At 44.0% G+C, this 24,506-nt stretch overlaps 1 protein-coding gene across 5 annotated transcripts in view; it reads right to left on the bottom strand.

Annotated features, from left to right (window-relative positions):
* Positions 1–24,506, bottom strand: part of NRP2 (neuropilin 2) — a 123,498-nt gene that overhangs the window by 38,081 nt on the left and 60,911 nt on the right. For all 5 annotated transcript variants that reach the window (XM_038422251.2, XM_038422250.2, XM_038422252.2 and 2 more), the window contains exons 8-13: positions 22,251–22,395; positions 21,347–21,696; positions 19,591–19,735; positions 14,727–14,843; positions 12,193–12,345; positions 657–919 (exon numbers count right to left, since the gene is read on the bottom strand). In XM_038422251.2, coding sequence (XP_038278179.1) covers positions 657–919; positions 12,193–12,345; positions 14,727–14,843; positions 19,591–19,735; positions 21,347–21,696; positions 22,251–22,395 — 1,173 coding nt within the window. The remainder of the gene's footprint in view (positions 1–656; positions 920–12,192; positions 12,346–14,726; positions 14,844–19,590; positions 19,736–21,346; positions 21,697–22,250; positions 22,396–24,506) is intronic.

Here is a 24,506-nt window from a genome sequence, read left to right as displayed (position 1 = left end):
TTCTGCAAACCCTTCATTAACTTCACAATGAGGTGCTGGCGGCATTGGAGAGGTTTTGCAGGACTGGGCACATGGGTCGTGTCTATGTGGGCCCGATCCTCTTCCTACTGACACAATGGAGGCAGGATTGGGCCCTTAAGTCCATATTATCTTCTTGCCTTGAATGCCTTCTGGTCTCAAGGTGTCACACAGACCTGATTTCACCCTCCCCCATCCCCAGCACCCAGACTTGGAGCCAAGGTCAGGAAAGTGGTGTTTGCTTTTTTTTTCATTCTCTCTTTCAAAGTGGGCTCCCTCCCTCCCACCTTTCTGCTGCCAGGATTTGTTTGTGTTTGCTCCTTAGGGCTTTGTGTCTCTTAGATTACCTGATAATCATCCAAAAGAAAAGGGAGGAAAATATTTGTAAAAGGGGAGATTTCAGGAATATAAAAAGCAACAGGATGAACAAAGACCTAAGTCTGTTTATAAAGACAGCCACATTCTGAATAACAAATAGAGTGTTATTTAGTTACTATAGCAACATAAGAAATACATTGAAAACAGCTCTGCTTGAGGAGGTTCCCTAATGATGAATGGGCACAGCTCTTTGAAATATTGACATATGTATCACTAAAATCCACTCTAAGCTCAGAACAAATGGCCCTTTCTCATCTTACTTGATAGTCCATATTGTAGCTTGGCAGAATGATCCGTCCCTCTTTCCACTCATCCCCTTGGTCTTCCGAGATGATCCACAAAAGCTTATTCTCCTGGCTTGCTTCCCGCCACACCTGCAGCATTATCCCATTCCCGCCAGATGCGTGGTACTGGAACACCATGCAGACAGCACTCCTGGGCAAGTAGATCACAGGGCTGATGAGCCGGGTGCGCTGGTCCACTCTCCTCCCACTGCTCTGCAGCCGCAAGTAGCTTTTACTCTCTGTTCAAGGAGAAAAGAAGTAGAGCCTGATTCAAACACCTGCTAGCATTTGTAATGAATGTTACACCGTCCAGTTCTCAGCTGGAGATGCTAGCAAGCATAGCTGATGGCACTTCATAGTTCTCATCCAAAGGAGAATTCTCCCGTAGGAACCCAAAGTTGTCCCACAGGGTTGATTACATTTCAATCTGTTAATTGGACCAATTTTCAAACCCAGGTAGTTAAGTTAAAGCACTTGGATCTATACCTGGATGCTTAAATGGGAACAAGAGCCCTAAATGGATCTTTGGGTGCCCATGTTGATTTGAGTACCCACGGGCAAAGCTGGGTGCTCTAACTTAGGTTTGAAAATGAAGCCTACAATATATTCTTTGTGTGATGCTTCATCTCTTGGTTCTTCTAAAGGACGTCAGCTCATATTTTGCTTCATGGGGTATGCTGGTCCTTAGAATCTACACTGTGGACATTAAGGGGCACCCTTTTTGAGTATCATACAGTGATTGAAACTCACACACAATTGTTTAGTGAGTCGTTTGCTGTATACAGCCAGGTGAACTTCATGTTCAGGTTCAAACAGATCCCCAAACTGGGATTTCCTTTCTATTTGGAACATGAATACTGCGCTTAATTTCTACTGATGCTGAATCAAAAAATGGGAAGAAAGAATGAGTGAGTCAGTTCTTGCGGTACATCCAGCATGAACTAGCCCAGAACAGTCTCAGAGGATTCACAACACGGATCCCACCAAAATACCATGAGTAGCGCAATCCTGAGGTGTTTCTCATTTTAAAAACAAACAAAAACACTGCTGCACATTCATTCAGCACCATTTCATGGCGGGGAGATACACAGGGTGGTAGCTGTTGGGAGGGAGAGATTGGAATAACAAATAAACTGAAAACTTTGTTCCTGCTGTTGGGAAGACTTGAGACATATGTCTGTGAAGTGAAAACCAATAGTGACAGAAAAATTCTAGAGAAAAGAATTCTGTGAAAAGATCAGGGACTGAGACAAAACTAGCCTTGCTGAGAATGTCTACATTGCAAACAATCCAGATAAATCAAGAGCTATTACTGGGAGTTAGAAACCCTGTGCTGTATCAAGCGTAAACTCAGTACTTCTGTGGAATTTAGTGTCTGAAAGAGAAATAGCCTCTGTATAAATAAAAAGCCTAAGCAGTAAGGGAGATGTCTTTTTCACCAGCAGCCATAGTGTGGTAGGATACCAATAATGACACTGGAAAGCATAAGCCAAAGACTGACATAATTAGGACAAGTTTCAGTGCAGTTATAGTCCGAAAAAATGACTCTACAAGAATGACATTGTGGGGGGTGAGGGGGTTTATATTTATTCTGCCTGAAATTTGCTTAGCTTACAAGCTTGAAGTTGATTTTTCTAACCGCCAGCATTGCAAACGCATCCTACTATCTGGATATCAAGCTTATCAAGCTGTGTTCTTTGTGACTCTTTTCATCACCAGTGGTAAGTACTTTGCAATCAAAACCAAGCTGACAATTTTGTTGATGATACGTGAGGCAGAATAAACCCAGCTCTCAGTTTTTCCATGCTGTAGCTGGATTGGCCCTGAAGTACAAAAAAGGGATCAAACTTGTTTTTGTAAGAAAAATAAGCAAATATAACTCAGACAGTATTAAACTCCAGGAGCAGGTGTGTTGAGTACAGTGATGCTTTTTTAAAACGCACAAGTCACTTTTCAGACTATAACTAGGTATCAGTCCCTAGGGAGGGGGAACAGATAGCGGTACTTATAAAGGCCAACCACATCTGATCACACAGGCGAAGTCCACAGATGTAACTGGACTCGGAAATGCATGTAGCAGCAAAAGGCCTTCAGCACGGCACTTGGCTGGGTTTATCTAGACTACTCGATATCTTTATCTAACCCATGGCATTAAAATAAATTCCACTCTAAGCGCTAATCCTGTAATAGAATATGTGGAAGCCCTGGAATTCTGAAATTCATTGAATTTAGAAGGAAAGTGCTACTGTTGACATTTACAGTACTTTATGTGCCAGTTCTTCTGCCTATCCAATACAAAAATGAACACAGCTACTCTATGGCTGGTATGTGTCATTAGCATACCATGTGACAGCCCTTTTCTCTTTTCCTTCACTCTGACATGGATACCACGACTTAGAGATGTGTAGTTTCCTCTCCCTACTGCACTCCTGCTGTCTTAGCTCCTTTGACCTTGATGGGTGGGATTTTGAAAAGCTCTAAATTGGCCTAAGTCTGCTCCATTGAAGTTTTACCACCAACATCAACAGAAGAATTAGCTCAACACTGAGCAATTTGAAAATCACGCCAAATGCATATCCAGAACTTCAAACAGAGACCTGTAGATTGACTGAGCTCAAGTTTCAAAACACCAGAGGCAGATCCCTTCCCTCCACCCCCCACAAAAAAACAACAACCAGAAACCCATACAATCAATTTTGTACTGCTGCTGCATCAGCTAAATGAAGTTAAAGTCAAATTTTGTCTGAACAAAATACTAAACTTTTGTGTACTCCCTGTACATATGATCAAAAAGTAACAGAGACACATTCATTCCTTGAGAAATTCCACTGACTTCTCATGAATTTGTCCACTTTGTCCACTTTAATGCAAACATCAGCAGAGAAAAGATCAAAGAGTGTTTGCCAAATCCCAGCTGAATGAAAATCATTTGAAAAAGTACCATGCTGTTTTCTAATGGAGGAGGGGTCTAGTGATTCACTACAGAGTGGTAGTGGAGGAGGAGAAGATGCAAGAGATAAACAAGTGTAGGAAGCAAAAAGAACAAGCTGTACTTCACGCATAAGCAGTGATAAGATATAATCAGTCGCCAAGGTCCCCTTAATTCAAATTCTCTTTCTATAATTCACCACCAGCTTTTTCAAAGGAAAAACAAAACCAACCAACCCAACAAAAAATACCCTCAAAAGAAAAAAACAAACAGCAACAGTGTAATTATCTTGAAGATAAATCTGCTTCCCAGGCAAGTCACTCAGTCATGAATAAAAATGAATAAAAATAAATAAATAAATAAATAATAAATAAATAATAAAATAAATAAATAGATAAATAAAAAATAAAAATAATAAATAAATAATAAAAAATAAAAAATAATAAAAAATAAAAAAATAAAAAAAATCCACTTGGATTTCTGAGTTTTTAGCACTTTCTGAAAATGGAGTATATTTGACTGTATCCTCATCCTCCATGTGTTGCTTGTCTTCTTAGACTTTGTCCTGCCATGAGATCCTTGTGTCCCTGGAGAGACCCAGTCAAGTCAACGGGGCTCTGTCTGGTACCAGGGAGCTGTCTCAGTGGATCCAATTGCAGAACTGGTGCCTTGAACTGTAAGCTGTTCGGGGTAGGGACGTCTTCCAATGTGTTTGTACAGCATTGTACATAGCACAATGGGGCCTCAATCCTAAATGTGGCCTCTGCATACCAAACTTAGAGTCAACCCTCATTTAGACATCTAAATAAAAGTGGCCTCATCGAGTGAGGTGCTGAGCAACCCTAGCTCCAACTGAAGGTCTTGAAGATGGTCAAAGGCTCTGAAAAATCAGGAGGTTGCACAAATTACATAGTTGCACCTTGCTTTGTACACATGCACACATTGATCTGGCTGTGCATCATGCCACCGCTGGGCCAGGAAAACAGCCTGGGCTAAACAGCCTGGTGAGAGAATATGTTGACTTCAGTAGAGTTGTGTCTACTTATATAGCAGGGCTGATTTGACCGGTTAACTCTTCCCATTTCCATTAGTTTGTGTGACCAAAGAATCTTCTAAAATGCTGCCAAAAACAATCCAATATTGCTTCAACACAACCTCTTTCAGAGACGTAGTAACCTGCTGAAACTCTTCGTTCCCTGTGTTTATAAGGACTTTCAGCTGGTCTGTTTTTAGAGTGATAAAATGCTGTCTTGACCTATTTGAACAATACCAAGGAGTATGAGCCACAGGTGTGCTTATTCTTTGGGCAATTCCACCAACTGCTTCCCTGCAGCTAACAGAGGGTTTTGTTGGGATGTGTTTTTGTGCTCTATAAGGCAGTTTAGAGAGACTAGTTGAGCAAAGGCAGACATTACTTGCTATGCCATTTGAACATGAAGCTAGTGGGTCATTCTAATGGCTGGAGGGACCTTAATGAAAAGCCTTGTGAACATGCTGAGACCAACTAAACAAGGCCACCGCCAAGCTAATTGCTGACTCAGCATGTCTGAGCCTTGCTGTTTCAGTCGTTGATATTTTTGACACAGTTAATGGAAGGCTTGCAGCGCAGAGAAGACACCTGAAAGAAAATCTCTTGTGTTGCTAAAACATTTGAAGAAAGACTATACAGAAGATTTGATCAATCCTTTCAGGATCAAAAAATGCATTTCAGCCACTTCCCTGGATCTTTGCTTCAAAGCATCTGTTGCTAATGACACAGTCGATAAGGCTCCCACAGAACTGGCATCGGAAGTTCAAAAGGCCAGCTCACAGGACAAATACGTTCAAGCATCTTAGCCTACTGCTGTTTCTGCAAATGGTGCTTCTGTCACTTTCCACGGAGATTTATGGATGCATCTGGATTTAGTAGAGCAAGAGCAGCATGAACATGCAACCATCACCGATCAGACAACAGCATAATCAATTATATGTGTACCTTAGTGAGCCCCAGATCAATCACAAGACTGATCCTCCAAACAAACCATCTGGAAATCCAAACAAACCATCTGCCCAACACGCACTTCTTTTGGTTAGCACCTTTTCCTCCTACTAGCCAGTCATCTGAGAGAGTATTAGGTGCAGCAAGAGATGAAGTCTCACAGTTCAGGTCATGTTTAAATCATGAGTTGGTACAGCAGCTTATCTCACAAGGTCAATTTATCTGTACTTGGTTCCTGAATACACAACAATTGGCTCCCAAGAAAAACAGATATAATGATGGGTCACAGCAGCACATCTGGAGGTGTTCCAACAGAACACGTTGGGTTGGATATAGACAATCAATTACCACAATTCTCCATCAAAGACCATAGAGTTTCCTCTTCACTGGACATTGTTGACTTACAGTTGCTACTCTTATGCAGGATCTTTGCATTCACCTAGACCTCTTTCACAAGTCACTGCACTGACATTATTGCAAAGCTAATTCCTCTGGGACTTTCAGTGAAAGCACCACACCACACCAACACCTGCCTCATATTGACTAAAGTGAATACATTCTCCCGCTCCTTCAGGTCATCATGTCCTGCTGCTACCTGCACAGCTTTGCTGTCTGTGATTTCCATCACTACGTCATATTCACAACTATCACTTCCATCTGTATCTACGCATCTATATCTATCTAGCTCCTGCTCTTCCAAGCTTGCGGTAAATGGTCCAGTGGAGAGGGCACTGATCTGAGGTTTAATTCCCAGCTATGCTACTGACCTGCTGTGTGACCCTGTACTTAGCTCTCCGACTGTGAAATACTCCCTTACCTCGCAGGGGTGTTGGTAAGCTAAAAATTCATACTGACTGTGGGGTTCTCCAAAATGGTGATGAGGGCCATACGAATTCTGGTTGTGGATGCTCAGTGCTTCAGATGCTCAAGTAGTAATTAGAGCCAGATGTTTATGATAAATGTTCTGCTCAATATTTGCATGAGGACCACTTACAAACCAATGGAAATAGCACACTTTTGTATGAAATGGATGTGTGTGTACCCAGGCTCCCACACACTGATCTGTGTGCCTCCAAACTTTTATGCATGCACAACGAAAGGCCCACAAATAAAGGCATTACATGCACAATCTGGGCATCAGTTTTTGTTTACACATGTTGGGTGCACACACTTTTCAAAACCTGCCCCAGGGAGTCACCAGCAAGTGAGCCATTTTCATGAATCCATGGGACGAGCCAGTCCACTACCTAACATTTTAAAAAATCCGCTTTGCTTTCCAAAGAATACTCCCGCCCAGTTTTACAGGCAATATGTGGGCGTTTGTACATGATGCCAAACACCAGCAAAGGAATGCAAACATTCATGTATAAGCCACGAAAGGAAGACTGGCGTCTGTGTACAAGGCTAGGGCCAAGTACAGCTTTAACTGAAGTTAATGGGAGTTTTGCCAGTCCTTCAGGGACAGATTGTGACCCTAGCTGTGCTGCAGTGCAGGAAGGTAAGGGACATAAGAACTCCCTTTCTCACCAGCTCAGGCTACCTGCATCGCAGGGGGAAGGGAGGGGCCGAAGAACACCCATTGCAGGGCTGCTGCTCTCCCTCTTGTGCATGGGCATGGGGAGTGGCTTGAACAGCTTAGCTGGTGTACCAGGTGAAGGGATCAGCACCAGGCATAGGGCTGGGAGCAAGGGAAGAATCAGCAACCACACTGTAATTCACTATGTGGTTCGGGGTCTGTTCTTGGGGCAGTGCAGTTACTCGCCTCCCCCTTAGTTGGGGTGTCGACAAAGCTTGTAAGGATCAGGGTCTATTCACGCAAGTTAGGACTCGATGACTAACTCGGCTCCAACTCAATCAATGGCAAAACTCCCACTGACTTCAAAGTGATTGGGCTTGGCCTCAAAGGGTCAAACTGTGTCACCCTTACTAACACTGAGCAGGACATAACACTGCAAATACTCCCCCAAACCTCACTGGGACCCGTCAAGGCATCAGGCTTTATTCAGCACAAGTAAGGGTATTACAGTCTGTCCCTATGTGCAGGACTGGCCCAATCCTAATCCATGGAAATTAACAGCAAAGCTTTTATTGATTCAGTGGAGCAGGACTGAGGTCAGAGTGCCTAAATTCTTATGGACTGCAATAAAAATTTAGCCCTTAAAAACTCCAGGGGAATAACACAAGGAGGGTAAAAGGATTACCGGCAGCTTAACTATGGCCCAATATTTGTGGGATTTTTTTTTACAAAATTAGCTCTTGCAAAACCTCAGAGCAATGCAAATGTTTCCCCATTGGAAACATTTTTAAATAAATAAACCTTCCCCTGCTGGGTCTGCAACCAAAATATGGCAGCACTTCTGCCCCCTAAAGTTAAGCAGGCCACAGATCAAAAACCACAGTGAAATTCTCTCCATTGATTTTCATGGCTCAATCTCAGAGAAAGTACAACAATAGGGGAAAAGATACATTGTAAAAATCCTACCCATTAGTTTTGTAGAGGTAGGTGTGGTTAGCAATGGTGGATTCATACAGGTGCTTATTTCCCATACGTAGGTCTGAACAGTCTTTGCTCACTTGGATAGATAGGAGTGAACATATAAGGGAGGGATGATGAAGCCCTAGGATTTCTAAACTGACAGTGATCTTGTAACATCTTCTAATCATTTCCTTAACAACCATAAAAATGTCCAAACATCCATGGTCCAGATTCTCAGCTGGTGTATTCCGCTGATGGCAATGGAATAAGACCGATTTATACGAGCTGGAAATATGATGCTCAGTATCTTTTCAGATTCCTGGCAGTCAGTGAAGATGATGACTTTAGCAGGGGTCGTCAGCACCTACCCGTCTCAAGACACCCAGCTTAACAACTGAAATAAGTGGGTTTATCTTCAGGTCCCTCAAGGCCTGGATCTTGCCCCACTGACACCAATGGAAGTTTTGCCATTGACTTCCAGGGGAGCAGGATCAGAACCTCACTGAAACCTGATCATGTTGCAAATTGTGGTAAATTCCATCAAGGCAGCTAACGGGAAATCTGGGAAGCATGTGAAAATCCATAGAGAAAAAACTGCAATCCCTTTTCGGGGCACAACAGTGGAAGAAACTGGGTTCCTTTGCCCCACAAAAAGGCAAATAGCAGCTGGAGTAAGAACGGGCTTCTGCTGAATTGAGTAGCTTGGCTCCACTTTCGCCAGTAGGGGTAGCTGAATTTTTCATGTGAGGTTTTAAGGGATGACATGGAGACCATCCATGTCGCTAAAAGCACAAGGAACATGGTGCTGATAAAAGAAACACCAAGGTGCCTGCGAGAGTATCTTGGAAATAAAACTAGTGGAATGAAAGTAGAGGGTGTCTTGGCAGTCTCAAGGAGCCATTACCCATGCCAAAGAAGAGAAATAATTGTGAGCACACGCACAAAATGCAATGGGAAGATATCTAAGGAATCTGAGCCCTGAGTCTTTCGACAGACTTTTCTAATCAAATGCCTTTCAGATGATGTTTTGGCACGGTCACTTCCTCCTTCCCATGCTCACTCAGCCAGGGCCCCTCCTTTTAATTTAATTTTTTTGTTTTGCCATCTGATGAAGAAACAGAAACACATTCCACATACCTCTTAAAGGCACAGTGCATTTCTTTCTCTCATGGGAGAGTCAAGAGTTCTAGGTTAGCACCTTAAAAATTTAAGGATCTCCAACAACTTTGAACCCCCCATTAGCATGTGCCCTGCTCCTAAACTAAGCACAGCTGCTCTCCTTCACCCAACTGCTCACCCTTTGTAGGAGCAGGAGTTCAGAAGGAAAGACCACCCTGAACAGAAAGGACTTTTTATCCTTTCTTGCCTGGTGTCTGACGATGAGTTTTATAAGTAGAAGCAAAATTCCGGAGGGGGTGACTAAAAACCATCAGAGGAATGAAGGAGTGTGAACTAACAATATAGCTATTCTGCTCCCAGTCAGCAGGCTACAAGAGGCTCTTTTTAACATTACAGGTCTCTTTTTAAAGCTGGAAAAAGCAAATAGTTGTTTCCATTAGTGTTGTGTTTTCCTTCCTAATTTTTTAAAGCGGGAACAAAGTTAGACCCAATGGCCTTTTTTGTATAAATCCCTTTATATTTCTTCAATGCAGTGAAAAGCCAGACATGCTCACAGCCAGGTGGCTCATATATGATCTTGTCTGACATTCTTCTCAAAACAACAGGGTGTAACTGATCAACGTGGCAGGGCCAGCTGTGATTCTAAAGCCACTAGCTCTTCTCACGGACTCAGCACTTCAGGTGAGAGTGTGGGCAGAGGGAGGAGAAGGGGCCAGCACCACTTTGGGGAGCCAGCTCGCCTTTCAGTAGCCTTTGTTGTCATGAAGCATTCCAGGCTCAAAAAGAGACCTAGGCTTTATTGGCAGTTCTGCCACTGATCTTCTGTGTGATCTTGGGCAAATCACTTCCTCCCTCGATGCCTCTATTTCCTCTCTGTCTGTCCTGTCTGTTCAGACTGTAAGCTCTTCAGGACACTGACTCTCATCCTGTGTGTCTGTACAGGATCTAGTACAATGGGGCTCCAAACTCCATGGGGGACTCTAGGCACTACTAAAGAGACAGCATCCACCTTGTCTCTCTAATATCCTGGGACCAACATGGCTACAGCGATACTCTAACTGCCACTGTAAAGCAAACAACAACTACTTAGAGAAATCGCTCTGTGGTGGCCAGCTGCAAAGCTCACTAAATCAAGTGAAAGACTCCCACCAGCTACAATGGGCTGGGGAACAGGACCTAAGGGCTAAAGGGGCCTGCAATTCAAAAGTAGCAGAGAGAAAGAGAGGCAGGGTAAGAAACTGAAGGACAGAGGAAGAAAACTCCACTAATGTTGCAGACACACGGGGAAGGCCGTATCCTCTGTAGGAGCATCACTCATCCCAGATTGTCCCTAAACAAACACACACGAGTCTTTTAAGAAAAAAAGGTCAATTAATTGTAGGAAGACTCGTGGGAGAGGAAATGAAATGAAAAATTGAGTCTGAGTTATAAAAATAAGTAATTTTTTTTTCTACTTGCAGGAGGCTTATTACATTAATTAAACATTATTACAGCGAATGAGAGGGGGAGGGTTATTAAGCCTGGGGCTGGCAGTAAGTATTCTCTCCTGTTGCCTGAGGCCCCAGTGATCTTCAGATATTAATCTTCTCAAGCACTCAAAGGCTGAAGAGATAAACACTCAAAATATGAAAACGTGTTTCTCCATTTTTCACACTGTGACCCGTGTCAAGCCAAAGAATCTGTCAGATGTCCAGAGAGCCTATGCTTAATACAGCACTGACAGGGGTTGTAAGAGATCTGGGTGCCTCACTGGTCACTGGGAAAAAGCGTGTGTATAAGTAAGAGTGTGTGCGTACGCATGTGTGTGTTTAAGAGGGAGATGCAGAGGACTCTCATCATTCAATGTATTTCATATATATATATATGCATTCGTCTTTGGCTTTGCCTGCCAGGTGCTCCCTATGCTGCCTTCCAGTTGACTGTTAGAACTGTCAATCTGGCCAGTGCCTCTGTTATGTGGCTGACAGGTTGAATGCTTTGGTTTCAACACTCAAATCTATTGGTAAGGGCCAATGGGAGAGGTCAACTTGATCCATCAAATCCTCATGCTCTTTAAATACAGGCATTAAAGTCCTTGTGCCTCCATGTGGCATCTGGAACAGAGATAATGCTGGGTGAAATTTTCATCTGTACCTCAAGTTGACTCAATGGGACCCTTGAATTTCCTGCGCAAAACTCAGTCCATGTTCATCAAAATTAAGTGAACATAGGTTGAAGTTATTTGGAAGCTGGTGAACTTGCTTTGTAGCCCCAACAACACTCCTCCAATGTCATCTCAGGTAAGAAGATGGCACAGATCCCAGGGCTGGTTCCAAGATACAGGGATAAGGAACTTCTGCCTCCAAGAAAACTTGCAGGGGTTGTCTCACTTCCTATCTCTGCAAACAAATCTTAGCAAAACCCTTCTTCAGCTAAGCCCTGCAAGGCTCACTCAGCCCTAGTTAGAACACCAAATCTTCTGTTCCCACAACACAGGCCTATGCTGGAACAGATAAAGAGTAAAACTTAAGCAGAATTTTTTGTGTCTTTAGGTCCTGGTGAGTTCTGTCCCAACAAATGATTTAAGTCTATCCCATGCAACCACAGGGTGCAGAATAGCTGAAGTCAAGCTCTGTCCAGCCATGGAATTATTACGATGTGTGTGCACATAGCAAGAGGGGACGCACACTGTGGGGAGTATTGATGGGCCCACGCGAGGAAATCTGGATCAGGATTTTGATGCAAATCCAAACATCCCTATATTGGGCGGGCAGGGGGGGCGAGATTCAGCACCAGGCTGCTTGATTCAAGCCCATCTCTAGTGGAGAGTTAGTGCAATTCAGTGACATGGTTATCGGACCTATAAATAAGAAAAGAGCCAACAAAGCAGAATATCCAAAGAATTAACAAAGGAAAACATCCACTTCTGCAGAATCTCTGCCACTGTTAAGCAGCGTTACAATAATGTTTTCCATGGAGAAAATGCCATAGCCTTTCCCCACTTCCCCTTACAATGTATGAATTGGCTTACCAGGTAAGGACGCAGTGCTTGGTCCTGAATTGCTGAACCAGTTGCTTCTAGAATGGAAAGACCACATATAATCTGTTGCAGGGTCATTAGACCAACCACATAGGTCTTCAGGGAGGTCAAAGTTGCAACTGAATCCTACAGGAAGCTGGGCATCTTATAAAAGGAACATAACAAAATAAAACTTGATTAGAGAACAACCTGCAATAGAGGGATGCTATTTAAAAACTAAAATAGCTGGCAAGTCATAAATACTGAAGAAAGCATGAAATCTCTCTCACGGATGCTTTCAACCTATCTCATGTTTCGTCAGCTCTGAGGATCAGCCTTAAGTTCTGCATCATCAAAATGCTCACATCAAGTCCTTCAGCTAATCTACCAAACTAAGCAAATATAAATGCAGGCACCAAATGCTTCCAGGCTCTAATCAGCACCTTCTCTTCATTCCCTGGAGTGGCCAAATATTAAATTCCTTCTTAAATGTCAGAGATGAATGTTTCCCAAGTGCCCTTATGATGCAGTGTAGTTCCACTCTGGTTCCAAAAAAAGAAGAATCTCGAGTGCCTCAAAAGCCCAGCTATCGAGTGACAGATCTAAGCATTTGTGCCAGAAGAGAACAGGATGTCTGGAATTATGAATGGTCACCCCTGGGTCAGCAGCCACTAATGAAAATGTTACCTATGCAGCTATGGGGCAGCAGTGGTCTAGTGGAATAATCCAAGGGATGAGAGTCAAGAGAGCTAGGTTCTATTCCCAGCTCCACCACTGACTCACTCTGTGACCTTGAGCAAGTCACTTAACCTCTCTGTATCTCAGTTTTCCCATCTATAAAATGAGGACAATGCTTGCCTACCTTTGCATAGTGCTTTAAAATCTCTGGACAGATTTCATTCTCAGCTCAAAGCATCATTATATGAAGTGAACAGAGCCCTTGGTAGCAGAACTTTGGACAGGGATAGCTCTTAGGCCACAGGAGCGGGCGTCAGAGGAGGCTTGAAGCTCAGGCCATGTCTACACTGTTAGTTACTGTGCAGCAAGCCAGTGTGTGAGTCTACAGCATGCCAGCTTGCTGTGCAGTAACATCCGTATGGACACTGCTACAGGGCAATGAAAGTCCCGGAGGAGGCTTAGTCTCGGCGAGAGGAGGCTGCAATGCCATCTGAGCAGGGAAGTCACTGCATGAAGTCTAGAGAAGGGACCTACTCTGAGGGTCTGGCTCTAAAGCAGCACTCTGAGAATGTCAGAGGATATGCTCCTGACTGGGAAGCACCGGGGGACGGGCCAAATATAACAAAGGCTTGTTTGTAGCTTTCCTGAACAAAGAGAAAGTTTTACACCGCCACGCCTCCAAAGTTAATGACAGTCAGCAAGAGCTCCGTGACCCACGCAATAGCCATCAGGTGAACACTACTGTACAGTGGAAAGAGCCCTTCCTTACCCAGTCCCAGCTTGGAATAAAGCAGTGTGGACATGGCTCTTTTTATTACAACCTAATCTAGCTCCCCAGGGAGAAGGACTCTTTCTGTTAAAGTCTCCTGAATTTGATGGTCTAGAGAAATATGCCTCATTGCTTGTGAAGTTGAAGAATGAAAATCACAGCTAAATATGAAGGGAACATCCTGGATACTGGCTCTACACGTTAAAATGTATCACCGGGTAGAAAGTACGTCTCACGCTGCACTGCACGGCACTCCTGATTTCTGTGGCTTTAATGAAAAATGGCATCCTGAATTCCAAAGTTACTCCGCTGACATCAAAGGAGTTCAACAGGTGTAACACTGGCGCACCAAGGATCAGGCCCTTTGTACTGTGTCTGTGACTCACATTTCTAGAACTGAAACATTATGAACGGTGTGAAATAGTTAACTTGTTTTCAAGATCTCATTAGGTTCCCCTTTTATATTTCCATCTAGGCCTTAAAGCTGATGGGCCAAAACACTGACAGAAATCTCACCTGGAAGCCTCTTCTAATGCAATTTGTAGTCAAAGTTTACCGATTCATGAGGTCTTAATAAATGTCCATGCTGTTGGGTACTTATCCAGACCCTCAACTCTGAGGGTCAAACTCTGCTTCCAATTACAATGGAGTAAACCCACTGAATTCAGAGGCGTCAATCCCCTACATATTTATGGTACTTATGTGGTCCCTTTAACATAGCATATGAGCATCCCACAACCTTTAATGCTTTTATCCTCTCAACACATGTTTGAGGTAGGGCAGGGCTACTATCTCCATGTTACAAATGGGAAACTGAGACATGGAGAGACCACAGGGAATCTGTGGCAGAGCAGGGAATTGAACCCAGGTCTCCCAAGTCCCAGGATAGTTTTCTTACCACTGTATTGTCCTTCCTTTCGCCTTCCCTGTACTATCCTTCCCTGGTATAACAGATCAGACTTTGACCCTGATTCTTACTAGTACTATCATTCTACAGGTTTCCAGGATTCAGTCCGACTGAGTAGGAGTCAATGGAAAGACAAGAGTGTTCACTTAACTGTTAACCTATCATTTACTATGCTAAGGGTCTAGTACGTACCATCACCTTCTCCGCAGCCATCCCCACATTCTGTCGTCTCCTCATCAGTAGGGTATGGAGAGGTGGTCTCCTCACTCTTCAAGGTGGGCTTCAGTGTCTCTGAAGTGGGCTTTACATCTGCATAAAGAAAATGAAGGAGAACAGGTGATAATGAGCCTCATTCTCAGAGAGCCCAGCAGAGGAAACCAAACAGAACACTTTCTTTCTAAATCTTATAATGAGAGGGCAAGAAAGTGGTAATAATTTCCAGCATGCGATGAATGTCAGCATGGCTTGAATCACTTGTGAGGCTTCTTTTCCTCCCAAAGTGAAAATAGGGAATTCTCTGAGCTGTGGACCCTGCAGGATAAGGATCTCCTTTAAACCGACAGGCTATTTTTTATGTATGCATATACTAGCTAGCAGGTTTGTTGTTATGCTGGATAACAGAGATCCCAGACAGCACATTCTCTTCTTTCATAAAAACATATTCCCACCAGCTGTGCCAGTTTTATAAAAACAAGTCACTCAACACCACAAATGATGTAACCACAAATGGACCCAGAGAATCCCTAGCACGCTCTGGCTCAAAGCAGAAAGTGTCTGATTTCATGTTCCACCTTCCTGACGATTTAAAGTGGCTCTGTCCCATTTCCTTCTCCTCCATATAGACTCTGGGAACCTAGCTAAAAGCAGGTGGCAAGGAAATTTAAGCAAGAAGATATTAAGATCAACGGTACATGACATTAAGTTCCATTTTCCTCTCCATTTACATGGGGAACAGAGCAGTCAGCAGAGTCCAGTGTTCTTCACAGTTTTAAAAAGGTTTCTTTGCTCTATTACCTGTGATTAGGATTCTTTATCGGCACCCTTCAGGATATTACTTAATAAAGCCAGAAGCTGAAGGAAATGGCTAAATACATTGAATATTTTCCATACACTGCTTCCCAGCTTCTGTGATTGAACATATTGCACATAAACTCTTGGGGACCTTTTTTCCTTTCAGCTGCCTTTATTCACAGTAAAATACTGAACAACCTCAAAGCCTCCTAATATTAAAGTCCAAATTTGTTACTACCCCATAAAACTCCAAATGTAATCGAGAAGCAAATTGCAAGCAGCAAGGCCCCAAAACAGTCATTTAAAAAAAAAAAACAAAGAAACATCAGCTGAAGGCAACACGTCAAAAGCTGCAAGTTACTTCCACTCAGTATATATTTTTGTTGTTGCTGTTCTTGGGCTTTGAGATTTATAGTAGGAATGTGACAATGGGAAAGGACCTTGAAAGGCAAAGTACCATATGTAGTCCAGATGCTTGGCTAGTGTAAATTCGTATTGTTCCACTGCCCAGCACAGCATGTAGCAATGTACCCTGAGAATCAATGACTATGCAAGCATGACAAGATGGTGAGATGAGATCATGAAAATTGCAGGGCCAACATGGGTTGTGAATGGAAAGTGAGAAAGAGAAGGTCTCTCTTCCACCCAGCAGTGTCCGTGCAGCGAAAGGTACCTGCTGATCATGCTGCAGAGTTGTTGGGCAATTGAAACCAGATGTGTGGAACTTCAAAGGAGAGAAGAGGAGTCACAAGCTAATGTTCATCAGTCTTCAGTCTTCAGAGGAAAAATGTTAGCAGGTCTTTGATATGAGCCAGCTGCTGACCGGTCACTTCAACTTTTTTCTAGCTACCTGCCAACAACCCGTTTTTGAGCCTAGTTGCTATTAGTTACCTATTTGAATTGATAAAGTCACTAGCCATTGATAGAAACAGTGGCAGTTGGGCAGGGTCCACGCTACAACTTGTAACCCTATTTGAAAACATTTTCAATCATCGTGTTTTAATCATGCTCCTGACCTTGTTCCCAAGCAAGTGCTACAGCCTTGGGCTTCACAGCCCGGCTTAAGCACAATTTGGTAATATGTTTGGGTCTCACCTACAGAACAGAGCCATGTCTTAAGGCTCGGCTACACAAACGAGTAGATTGCAGCAAGCTGAGGGGTGAATCCAGCCCACGCTATCTTGTTGCAGACTAACTATGTGCACCCTGCTGACAGCTGTTAGAGCGCTTTGATCTAGTCCTCTTTGAAACAGGACTAGCTCCAAGGATCAGCGGTATGCACATGGATAGCCAAACCGAGGCAAGGTAGCACAGGATGGAGTCACACCCCAGCTTCTCACACTGTAATTGTTTGTGTAGACAAGCCTTTAGTCACACCAAGGGATTGCTACATTGTAACCAGTTGGGTTTTGTAGTTTACATGAAACCACAAGTACTCTCTGCTCCCCAGATCGCTTGTTAACACAGTTGTAACAAGATTTGCCCCACACTTCCAGAATTACAAACCATGCTACTGTTACAGGGATGAATTTTTGTAAATAAATTAAGTTAAGCGCATTTATGGCCAGCAGGTTTTCCTTTTAAAAGTTGCAAACTACAAATGACTAGACAGTCGTGTTGGGAAATGATGGTCAAGGACACTACTTGGAAAACCTGTGCTGGACGATACTTTTTTAACATGGTTGTTGCTAGCACAAATTCAAAGCTCACTGTGGACAAAGCCATACAGGTGAATTTACACAAAAAGCATAAAGGATTGAGACAGCTGCACTGTAGAGTATGGCCTGGATTCTTTGCTGCAACAGAGTGAGCTGTGGTGGGAGGCGGAAGAGACATCATGGAGTCAATTTTCTGCCTGGCTTAGCACAAGAGTAGCCTGGGGGCTGCTCTAAGCTATACCAGCTGGCAATGGTCCCCAAGGGACTGTCTGTCATCTGGGGATAGCAGAAAGCTGCAGAGGGAAGGAGGCATAGGAGCTTGCTCTACTTACTCTACACCCTTTGGTGACTCCTCCATGCCAGAGGAGGTCTCAAGGGGGATAGCACCAGTTCCTGTTCCCTTGGCACGGCCACAGCAGCACACAAGTGATGGAGCAGAGGAGAAAATCTGGCCCAGAATGAGGAAATCTTCAGCTAGTCTAAGGCCTGTTCTCTCTTTTCTGGGTGTAAATTGTGGCCGTCTGAGCCTGCTATCTTGGCAGACACACTAGGAATTGGAGCAGGGATCTCCCTAGTTAAAAGCAAGAGTCTCTACAGCTTGCCTCAAAGAGCCAGGCTCTAGCTGGATGCTGTAACAGACTCGCATCTACTGTGGATCAGGCAAAGAGGGGGACACACAACACATGCTGACCTGGGGGTTACACCTAAAAAATTTGCACACACAAAATGCATCGCCAGAGCACATCTGAATATGTGGATATCTAACTACATAACCGACAAAAACAAAAGTACTCAGATCTGCCTCCAAAATTCAACTAGGGTGAAATTTACACCTGCCAAAAGGGAGGGCACTCTGCTGAAAACCTGCCCCAGGCTATGAATCAATGTTTTCAAAATATCATAGCTCTTAAGGCCAGAAGAGACCATTATGATCATGTGGTTTGACCGCTGCATATCACAGGCTATAAAACTTCAGCATGAGGTGTCTGCATCAAGCCTGGAATTTCAGTTTGTCCTATAACGTATCTTTTAGAAAGACATTCAGTCTTTATTTAAAGTTAAATAATTTAGGGTGAGATCCTGGCCCCGCTGAACTCAATGGGAACTTTTGCCATTAATTTCTATGTAGGCAAGATTTCACCCTTACTATTTTTTGTTTTATAATTTGCTGGTAAATGATTGTAACACATTTTCTACACATAATAGAAGAAAGGAGTAGTAAAAACCCAGTGAAAGGCTAGCAGTGGGCTATACATCATTTAAGCTTCTTGGAGCAGGAATTCTTACAAGAAAATGCCTTATACAGATGTTGTTTTACATAGAAACCATACCTCTTTATCACTGACATCTGGAGATCAGATCCAGATTTAAATAGATCATTGTACTATTTAGAAAAACCCAAAAAACACAGGAATATTCCTCTAGGCCAAGGGACAGCATCAAGCTGAATTCGTTTTTGTTTGTTTTGGTTTTTTTGTTTTGTTTTTTTGTATGTTCAGATATGGACCAAGATGGACCATTTCACACTGCGACTCAGAGGACCAAATTTAGCTCTGGTGTAAATGGGCACAACTCCCCATGACCTCAGTGAAATTGTTCTGCAGTTTTCATGGGACTATTCAAGGCAAGAGCAGCTATTCCAGTTATGAAAAAAAGGTGGACAAAATTTTGATTCCCTGGTCCTAGAAGTTCTACTACTGTCTCAAGACATATCAGCATCAGGATTTCTGTGGTACTCCACGGCAGAGAAAAAATTCCTTAGCAGAGATCTAGCATACAGGACGCTGGGCTGGGAATCAAGTCACCATGGTTCTATTCCTGCCTCTGACAATGACCTGCTCTGTGACCTTGTATAGTCACTTCTGCACCTTGCTGTGCCTCTGATTCCCCCTCCTACCCTTTATCTTGTCTCTTCAGGAGAGAGACTGTTTCTTTCTACATATTTGTACAATGACTAGCACAAAGCCTTGATCTTGGTTAGGGCCTCTAAACACCTGTGTAGTATAATTAGTAACATTAAAAATGGGAAATGGAATACTTTAGATAGTAAATGAGAATCAGAGACGGACCTGCCCCTAAACCCCCCATCTGAATCCTGCAGAATTTTGGGAAAGCTTGGATCTGGGTCCAAACTTTGCAGCGAGATCGGTCTCAAGCGGAGCACCAAATCTGACCACATTTTAGTATGGAAAAGTTTGGATTTGGCTCATGCTCTAAACTGTAGCTTCATAGCTCAGGTTTACCTCTGCTGAGGTTGCAGAATTAGACTACCACCTCCTGTGGGAATGTAGGGAGAGAGAAATAACTATATCCCACCTACTTTACTATTTCAAGAAATATCACCCAGTCTTACTGACCAAGTGTAGAAATGAAAGCAAGGTTCATACCTGTCCAATCGCAGCCCAACACCTCCAAACGCATCCCAATCCCTGCTGGAGACCATCGTTCTGGGTGAACCCGGATGTACTGTGCAGGAACAGGGTCAAACCTTCTGACTTCAGGGATGTCATAATGCATGTTGCCTTCAAAAAGCTGCAAAGAGAGAGAAGCTAATCTATGCATCATGTATATTATCCACCAACAAACCTGGAACATGAAGCATTCTGACAAACCAATTACTAGTTCAATAGAACCTTGTGTTCCACAGTCCAAAATCACTGTCCATTCATAAAGCAAAAGAACTTGAAGTATGGTAGATACAACAAGGTATCTTTAGCAGTAAGATATAGAAGCATGAGGAGGATTTCCAGACTTGGGGCTATCCTACAGTCCATGCATGTACAACAGATAAGGGACAAAAGAGTGAAAATGGGGAAGGAAGTGCAGGAAAACAAGAGGCTACGCTAAAACAAACTTTCATAAGAAGGCAGCTCAGGTAAAGCCTAGATAGCGCAGATCTGGCAATCTCTTGTAGTACCTGAAACAGATAGTTTTGGCTATACTATTCTCTTATTTCCAATTTGTAGCTCTGTGAGTGAACATATGCTGTCCCCAACTCAGTCTCATAAGCACAAGAGACTTTTTCTAACGAAACCATACAACATACCTCAGCCCAAACTTTATATCGCCCATGCCAGATTCCCATCCAAGCTACACACTGGTGTAAGGATGGTGTTACTCCACTGGCTTCCAGCACACATGACATTACATTTTGTCCCTGACTTTATAGAGAGGCTATTGTCTGGGATCATTTGAATTCTCATTTTTCCCCAGTGTCTAAGCAGTGGTTACTGGCCAAGCATTGCAGACATCTCCCCTTTCGGTTGCTTGTGTATTGGGAACAAATTTAAGTTTATTGTCGTAGCTAGTCCCTCAAAACTCATTTGTGGGATTGGGATTGTTACAATGCTGAAAAAAGTTCAACTTTTTCAAGCCTTCAGGAGAAGAAACATCCACACACACGTGTACGAAGAAGTTCACTAGAATCCAATGACTTAATTCCTTAGAGCAGTGTGTGGGGGGGGGGGGGGATGTCACAATCATCCTGCCTGTCCCGTAAGTGCTACATAGGGGGGCAGTGGGTGTTCCACATAGATGGGAAAGGGAGGTTCCAGGATTGTCCCCAGAGGAAAAAAGAGGTTTGTGGTACAGAAAAGGTAGAGAACATCATGTGTCCTCCATCATCTTCTTGTCTCAGGGAGTAAGTAACACCTAGAAGGCATCTTCCTTTAAAAGATACATTTAGCCTCTCTGCAGGGACATCACGCCCTGTCCGATTGGTTCATTCATCCTCCGACTTGTAGGAGCTGGGAGGATCGCTGGGGTAATGGTCAAGCCTCCTGGAGGGGAAGGTTCCTCCTGATGTACCAGCAACTCTGCCTGCTTCAACCAGGCACTGTATGGAGCTCCAGTAAGAGCTCTCCAGTCTCAGTGGCTGGTACAGGAGATGAAGGGAATCAGATCTCCCCCAGGCAGGGCAGGTATGGTGTGCAATAAGATGGGGATAAAGTCATGAAAGCCTGGGGCTGATGGCCCAATCCGCACACCACCACATCCCCTATATACTGTGTTCTCTCTGAGGACTAACCAACCCCACTGTGAAGAAAGACAGGCAAGCGGGGACAGTGAGTGGGGCAGAGGCTGGATGTGGAGCTATCCAACCCAATATCATTGTCCTCAAAGGTCCTATTCTGACAGCCCTACCTTGGGTTGCATGGTTTTGGTGTCTTGTATATACTCCCATTCCTTTCCATTCATGCTGTAGGCCACTTTAAATTTCTTCACGAAGGATCGAGCCTCTACCATGGTGATGCTGTCTCCTCCTCGGGCCCCTTGGATGACCACTCCTTTCACATTTTTAGGGACTCCCAGGTCCACCTGCAGCCACTCTTCCCCTGGCTGGGCTTGGGGGATTCGTGGGAACCATCCAGAGCGGCTGCTGACCAGCCGGGCCATGCTAGGGGACCAGTCGTACCCTCTGATTGAGGAGGCAGAGATCTGGGAATCTGAGATAAGGCCGGAAAGCATCCCCAGCATGTTGGAGCAGGGTGAATCTGCACGGAGAGAAAACCATACAATAACATGTTGAAGTGTGTCAGCGTTATGCTAACAGGGGTCCCACTGCGCTTAACAGCTAGGTACGGAAATGTCAAAACACTTACACCAGCTGTAATTCCCTTTATTGCAGCCCTCAAAGGCTGCAGGAACCTCTCAACTCAACATTCAGAACATCCTCGTTCTGTGCAAATCATCCCCTAACTCCAGTTGCTGGTTTCTCACCCACATCCACTTCTGAGTCTGTTAAAAACATCTCTTTCATAGCAGAGTCCTGGCTGCAGATCATACGGTCACACCTTCCTTTACAAAAAGTATGTCCTGTCAAAAAGCCTGGGTGTGTCCTCCCTCTGCAGGGTCATGCCATCTGCACTGCCAGCTGCTGAGGAGGTTATGGCAGGCAGAATTAGGGGCAGGGTGTGTGTGTGAGACCTGATCTTAAGGAGGACTTCAGAATTAATGTCCTTTGCTCCGCTTTACATAGGAGAGGCTCACACAGATAAGGGGAACAGGAGTGGGGAGGTAGAAGGGAAAGAACTGGAAATCTCCTAACCTGTGATGCGGCAGCCATAGAGCTCAAGTCTGAGAGCAATCCCATTGTGCCAGACTTGGGGACGGATCCGGACAAACCGAGTCAGCACTGGGGTGTGGATCTTGTTCAGGACCACTTCGGTGACATCAGTGTTAGCTTGAAATACCTGCAACGGGGAGAAAATATCAGGATATCCTTGGCTAAGCAAAATAATCACCCAAAGCAAAAGGACAGGCAGAGGCTTTCTAAGATGCACTAGTGCCCTAGCAGCAGGAAGCACTGAGGAGCAGTGCACAGGGAGTTGGAGTGGACATGGTGCGTGGCCACTGATTCATTGTGTGACCATGGGGAAGTTGCTTAGGCCAAAAATGGCCTCTGATTTTGGGTGCCTAGTTGGGCCTCATTTCCCACTGGCTTCATCTGGAACAGTGGATGTTTGGCCCTAAAAATCTGAATATATAAAATAAAAGGCCAATTTTGACCTTAACTTTTCTGTGCCTGAGTTTCCCCATTTATAAAATGGGGATAATAGCCCTTTCCCATCTTTGTGACGTGTATGGAGATCTACAGAGAACATTGGTGTGCAAGTTTGAAGCATCATTATTTAGGACCACCTTGTGGCTGCCCCTTTATAATCAATGACCACCCGTGCCTCTCACATAAAAGAAAGCTTTCAGGGGCAGTTCATGATCCAGCATGGTACAAACAAGCATCTGTCTTACCAGATGGCCATAATCAATAACTACCATGTGGAGTTTTTTCTCTTTCGCTCGCTCTTCCATTATACGGTATACTCGTGGTTCTGTCTTAGTTTTCAGTGCCATTGGGGGGAACAAGTGAAAAAGGAAACATCCAACTTGAGTGGAGTGTTAAACGGTTCTCTGTGCCGTACAACTGCCCACCCTGGGGCGCTGAAGTCATTACTTCCAGAGAGAAGCTGGATGCTCTCCTCTTTGAGTATGCCAGGCTTTCAGGGTTAGCGCATCATCTGTTGCAAGCCAGGAACTGCATAGACACTGCAACGTTGGCTATGCTTTATGCTCTCTCCTACCCTGTATATGCTTTGCTAAGCACAAGAGCTTCCGTGAAGTTTATCTGAGAGTAAAACAGGAGGGTAGAGAAAGAAAATGCCTGGCATTGGCTCACCTCTGTCAGAGGCAAGAGTTAAATAATTCAACCATAGATTCCTGCGATTTGGAGAAAAGCAAGTGAGGCTGTAACCTGGCCTGTTGCCTTGAACAGGAGCAAGGCTCCCACTGAGATATTTTTTTAAAGCCTGCAGACAGGACACATTAATGCAGCTCTCCTGGAATCCAGCACATTGGGGAATGGAGATTGTTACAGCAGGGAGAGAATAATTCAGCACCAAACCCGTGACGGCTTCTGTCAGTGTTCACAGCGCCACAACCGGAACTCTGCTCTCCAGGCAAAGTGCTGAGATCCTGCCCCTCGGATGTTACGGGATTAGTTATGGGATGGTGAGGAGAGAGGGGCTGTGCAAGGCTCTGTCTGCAAATCTGGTTGATAATTGGGATTTGGAGTAGATTTGAACTTCAACAGAAATGCTAATCCAGAGACTATAGATCATGCTGGTACTGTTTAGCAACACAGCATGGTTTATGGGTTTTTAATATCCTATTTTATTCCTGTCCGACCCCCACTTCCCATCCTTGCCTTGCTCAGCAGTCACCAAACACCCTTTTTCCAACAGGAGGGCTAGACAAATGGTGGCTGCTGTGAGTGAGTGTGTGAGAGAAGGAGAGGGAGAGGGAGAAGGCCCACACTCTGGGTGAGAGGATATATTTCCACCCTAGACCAAAGGCTCCAACTTTATGTCACCTGAAAAGCTGATGTGCAGCAAATCACCTAAGAACATAAGACAGGAGAACAGGAAATGTTTATCCGGCTCTAATGTAACCACCTTTTATTTGGTTTAATATAATCCCAGTTTCCTGCTTTTTCACCCTGTGCATCAATCCCTGCCTTCTCCAAACACATGTCTACGTCTCTCTTGTAGATGTATATATCCTCCTCGTTTCAGGCACCTTTCCTGATAATTTATTCCATGTGAGGATTACCCCCATTCTGGCCCTTTTGCTGATTACTCCCATTCTGGCTTGTTTCCTCGTTTATGTTACCTAATTTTTGAACTCCTTTTGCAGTATGAAAAACACGGGCCTAATTCTGAATTGACTTCAGTATAGGGTGCCATTGACTTCAGCCGAGTGACTCTGGATTTACACCCGTGACATAAATTCCAGTGTTGGGCCTTACAAC

Source organism: Dermochelys coriacea, chromosome 11, assembly GCF_009764565.3.
Source record: "Dermochelys coriacea isolate rDerCor1 chromosome 11, rDerCor1.pri.v4, whole genome shotgun sequence".
Taxonomy (NCBI): domain Eukaryota; kingdom Metazoa; phylum Chordata; order Testudines; family Dermochelyidae; genus Dermochelys; species Dermochelys coriacea.
Note: the sequence above shows the minus strand (reverse complement) of the source record. Positions and strands in the feature narration are given on the sequence as shown.